The sequence below is a fragment of the Gavialis gangeticus genome, unplaced genomic scaffold, assembly GCF_001723915.1.
Source record: "Gavialis gangeticus isolate Ggan-Ray unplaced genomic scaffold, GavGan_comp1, whole genome shotgun sequence".
NCBI lineage: Eukaryota > Metazoa > Chordata > Crocodylia > Gavialidae > Gavialis > Gavialis gangeticus.
Window position 1 is genome coordinate 263,272,908 of NW_017729032.1, and position 5,504 is coordinate 263,278,411.

At 38.5% G+C, this 5,504-nt stretch overlaps 1 protein-coding gene across 1 annotated transcript in view; it reads right to left on the reverse strand.

The window, feature by feature from the left end:
• Positions 1–916: 916 nt before the first annotated feature.
• PCNP (PEST proteolytic signal containing nuclear protein) overlaps positions 917–5,504 on the reverse strand; it is a 17,863-nt gene continuing 13,275 nt past the window's right edge. The window contains exons 4-5 of the mRNA XM_019523714.1: positions 4,236–4,291; positions 917–2,705 (exon numbers count right to left, since the gene is read on the reverse strand). Of these exons, the coding sequence (XP_019379259.1) occupies positions 2,576–2,705; positions 4,236–4,291 (186 nt within the window). The 3' untranslated portion in view covers positions 917–2,575. The remainder of the gene's footprint in view (positions 2,706–4,235; positions 4,292–5,504) is intronic.

The window sequence follows — 5,504 nt, forward strand, 5'->3', positions numbered from 1 at the left end:
AAATAGCCGTTATAGATTATACACCTTCACTGCAGATGTGTCAAGGAAGAAATTCAACATTTTTCCCCCGTTAAGAAAAATCACACTTCTTCTTATGAAGTGAAAGTTGTTTTTTGTGAATATTGGCTGTGTGCTTAGCATCTCAATACACTGAGGCTGGACTAAAACCTCATTACAGCTGGTAGGTTTAACAGCTAACCTTTGTTCAGAAAAGCAATTGCAAGTTGTTTATGAAATAAACAGTCAAAACATAGCACCGCTAACTACCCCAAAGAGATGTGATGGCTGTTTAAGAAACTAAACAATGATGGAGGGGTTGGCCTAGGAGCTGAAAAGAAATACATGGGGCTGCACATGGTCTGAAGTGGAGAGAGCATGTTGTGGAAGGAAGCAGCAGAAAAACTGTACTAGAAAACCACTTGTGGCATGGAATGGCATGGTATGGCCCGGGGAAAAAGCCAACCGATCTTTAGGACAGACTGCTGGCTGCAAGGAGAATTGTTACCATGAGCAAAAGAAACTCTCTTTCATGTCTGATTTGTCCAGCGTTCTGTCAGATCCTGTAAATAAACAGGATAGTATAACAAAAAGGTCCCAAACTCAGCCATCATCAATTTCTCCTACTCCCTGCAAGATCCTGAGTACTGACTAACATTAGGCTCCAAAGCAGTAATATTATCAATCTAGTGTTTCTACTTACATTTCTACTGCTCTGGGGGAAGTATTCTAGATGTATGTAATCATATAAACCTGTTACAGTGGATAAAACCAGATGCCTCACAGTCTGCTTTCACTTAAGTCAAAGGAGGTTTCACCACTGGCTTCAAGAACGCCAAAGATAATAAGAAGTCAAAAGTCACTTTTGGAAGTCCTCAAGTTCAGCTTTCAAAGCATTTTTATAAATCAATTTCTGCTATGAAAAAAAATGTATACGTTTTTATGTTATGTTTATAACAAGGCTTTTAAAGAAAATAAGAGTTACAGGTATTCAACTGCATCAGACTTCAAAAAAAAAAAAAAAAAAAAAAAAAAAAAAAAAGATTACACATACAATACAAAAATACAAAAAATTGTTTTTAGAACTTACTAACTCAAAGTCTAAAGTGGTCAGAGCTTTTCTAAAATAAACTTTTAAAGATGCACTTTCCTCTGCACCAGCTATGCTCAACAAGGTCTTAAGGAGGTGTGAAAAATGGTTCATCCAAGCCAAATTCTACAATCCATTTCAAACATGAAAGATGAATTTAGCAGAGGACGCTATCAGGTACTTTTAGTCATTAGAAGTGCAGTTGTTCTCAAAATATTTTTGTATAAGACTTGATACGAATGCTTTCATAATTCAAAGCTAAAGTAAAATAGTTTTAAGAAATTTAGACTCTTCCAATGTTTGAAATCTTACCTCACTCTTCCAAAATATGAGAAACAGAAAATGAAACTGATTTTGATTTGGTGCTACTGTTTGAACCAGATCTGTAATCAAAAGTTAGATTTTTAAAGCTGCCAGTATTTAAAAGGATTAGTAATGAGAGTAACAAAGGAATTTTCTAAACCTGATAGTGTCACTTGGATCCATAAGCATAGTTTAGCATGTAAAGGCATATTTAAAAATGGCAAAATACAGAAAGTGCATCTTAACAGTTCTTGTACTTATAAACAGTAAGTTATTGAATTTTTGGTGTGGCTTTTTTTCCTTTTAGGAGTAGTACAGGAAACTATTTCAACCAAATATGAAGCTTAATTTACATATATTCATCTTTTTGGTGGTGACTCGTATATTGATAATCACTCTGTTAATATTTGTCTCCATTTAATTCACAAGGAAATGCTAACAAAGCACTACTTGATGCTAATGATTTAAGAGGAGCACAGTTAAAATACTGGTTTACCTTTGTAGCAAATAATCTTTAGAGGCTGTATCTAATATGTAGACAAGACCCATTTCTTGAGAATGAAACAGGCCACAGATTGAATATTACACATTTTTACATAAAATTTCAAAACAAGATTAAAGCTAAGTTACTACAGCCACTCAGAGCAACATAATTTCTAGTTTGTAAAGATTTAACAAAGGATGACTATAGGGAAAGGAATCCAGGCTTTTTATATTTCTGTGTTGTCTAAACTTATGTTCAAATTAATAGTCCAGTAACACTTCTAGTACAACACAATGCTCACTCTCTGTAACTTTTCCTGTTATAAAGAGGGGGCTGGAAGCCAGAGTGCAGTAGCATTCAACATTAATTTGATTAAAGAGACAGTAACCTTTTTTGTCCACCTGAAGAAATCACTGTGAAAAACAAAAAAAAAAAGAAAATCTTAAAAAGGTACCACTTCCAATTTCTTTATTATCTGTAACTTTTGAAACTAATCACATGGAACTACAAAATTAGCAAATGCCTTGAAATCTTTATACAAAACATAAATTACCTCTAATTTCAAACTCAGTTATTAGTGTACCACTTAATTCTTAAAAAAGTGGCTCCAAAGATAGTCTTACACCATTCTTAAAAAAGGAAACTGTTCCTTTAACGTCACACCCTGCCCTCCCCCCAACCCAAATCTCAATACACATCATTTAGTCTTCCTCTTGGTCATGAACATTTCCAAGATGAGATTTTATATTCCGCTCCCATAGCTTCTGGTTGTCAGAAAACCCATGCTTTCCTTTATTGAAGGAATTTGGTCCTGCTGAGGTTGGTGTATCCCTGTGATAAACAGATTAAAGGAGGATCAATTAAAGTACCCTGTGAAACTGGATGCATGAAACAGAGCAGTTTCACCTTGCTAGTTCAAATCTAACTTACGTCATTAGTGAACAGAAACTATCACTACTGGCAGAGCTGTTTTAGCAGCTTATGTGAAGCTGTGAACAAAGGGGTATATAACAAGTCACTTTTATTGACAGCTTTGTTAGCAATCCATAGGTCCTTCCATAATCAGGATGGAAGTGGAATCAGGACACACAGTGGAACACTGGGGTATGGTGGGGGCAGAAGAAGTAACCTGCAAAGCTGCTGCTTGTGAAGTACTTGTTTTTCACATAAGAAAGAATTCTAGATCCAGATCCAGATCTTTCATTAACAATAATGATCCTACAGACCTCTGGCAGATATTTATCAATGTGTTAATTGTGCAATAAACTGTACCATGTTTAAACATTCAAACAATTTGTCATGCAATGAAAATGGCAAACCAGCCAGAAATATGTTCCACACTTTGTCCAGGCACATTTAACATGGAACATCTTTCTAGTTAGTTTGTATCATACTTAAAATGGAACACATGACACGTTGAAGGGCACCCAGAGAGCCCAGCTTGGGAGCTGATCCCTAGTGCTGGGCTATCCACAAGCCTACTGAAATTTCTTGATTCACAGGGAGTCCGCCTTTGACAACAGGCTCCCAGGACACCAATGGGTTTAAAACTGTGCTAGGCAGCCTGGTATTGGAGACCCTGATGCCAAGCTGAACAGTGAGGCTTTAGAACTTCTGGCACAAAATCGCATTCAAGGAACTTTATCCTAGATCCCAAAAACTGTGTGTCCTGCCACAGCAAATCTTGAACATTTGATCCCATTGTGCATGTAAATTAACATCTGTCAGGGGCCACAAAGACATTACCCTTTCAAACTTACAAAATGTCAAACTGGCTTAAGAATACAAGGTCCAAGATTCAGCCTTCATGTATGGGTGTAACTGACCCTGCCTATATTAAAGCATAATTTGGCTCTTGCTAACTTTCTCCTATTTTCATCAGCTTACACATGTTTATAATATATACAAGGAATTCTCTTTTGTTTTTCAGCAAGAGATAAGCCTCTTTTTCCTACATGTAGAGATTTTAAGTCCTGGGCAGATGACACAAAAGGTGTCCAAAAATATTTACACCATAAAGGTAAAACCAGAGTAGTTTGAGACTGAAAGGATCTGGAGTGCAATAATGAAAGAGAAGAATAGAAAGACTGCTGACACCAGGAGTTGCACCTAATTTTCACCTTTGAAATGTAGGTCCAATCTCTTCTTACTCTGGAAAATGGAAGGGGGCATTTAAGTAGCAATCCAAAACTTAAGTCCAAGACAAAAAAAAAAAATCCACCTCATTTTGTAGTGTGGCTTGGTGAAGCTGCAGGAGCCTGTTTGTACTTTTGACATTACTAGACCATCGGCAAGAATTTGCCCCAAGTTGTACAAGGTCCTCTTCCACCCTCCTTTCAAAGCACTGTTAAACTAAAATACCTTCCAATGTTCTTCATGCGCATCTTTGCTTCTGGAGGCATTTCTTCTGGTTCGCTCTACAGAGAAAACATGAGCATTACAGAATGGTTAAATACTAATGTGGCTACATTTTCATATTATCTTGTTGACATGAAAATGAAATGATGCCCATATATCCTTAAGAAAGTGATGCACTTTAAAACAAATAAGCCCAGACTCTTAAAAAGGAGCAGAAAGAAACTACTACAAATTCCTTTGTTAGTCTCTCTATGAATAGAGGGGACTTCTGTAGCCAGCTCTCTATATATACCAATGCTGCTATATTTCAAGCTACAGCACTGGGCCCATCTCCAAGCAAAATACTACCATATGGATCAGTGGAAATCTTCAGCATCTACTATACCTAGCTTCCTGTCTTTTATGCAGCACAAGTGGGTATACAGTAGAAAAAGTGACAAATGGCATGAGCTACGTACGCTAGTCAGCTTCTGAGTGTCTCAAGGCTATTTAGATTCAACAGCAAGACAACAGTTACATCAAAAGAAAGCAGCACTGAGAATTGAACTGAAGATATCTTCAGTTCAATTTCTTCATCAGTGATGACGGGGTGAAATGCAACCCGTTTAAATTTGCTGATAATACCAAAATTTGGGGTGAGGTGAGCACGCTAGTAGGGAGGGAAAGATTGCAGCAAGATCTGGATAGGTTACAGGAGTGGGCTCACATAAACAGGATGCATTTCAATACCGACAAGTGCAGGGTGCTACACTTAGGCAGTAGAAACCAGCAGCACAGTTATAGAATGGGAAACTCCCTTCTTGAGAGCACAGAGGCAGAAAGGGATCTTGGAGTCATTACTGACTCCAAGATGAACATGGGCCGACAATGCGAGGTCATGGTTGGCAGGGCTCACTGGACCTTGTCGTGCATCCACAGGTGCATCTCGAGTAGAGACAGGGAGGTGATCCTCCCCCTCTATGCAATGCTGGTCAGGCCACAGCTGGAGTACTGCGTCCAGTTCTGTGTGCCCCATTTCAGGAGGGATATGGACAACATTGAAAGGGTGCAGAGGAGGGCCACCTGCATGATCTGGGGACAACAGGGCAGACCCTACAATGAAAGACTGCGGGACCTAAACCTGTTCAGCCTTCACAAGAGAAGGCTGAGGGGGGACCTGGTGACTGTCTATAAACTCACTAGGGGGGACCAGAAGGGTTTAGAGGAGACACTGTTTCCCCTAGTGCCCCCTGGCATGACAAGGAACAATGGACACAAATTATTAGAGAGTAG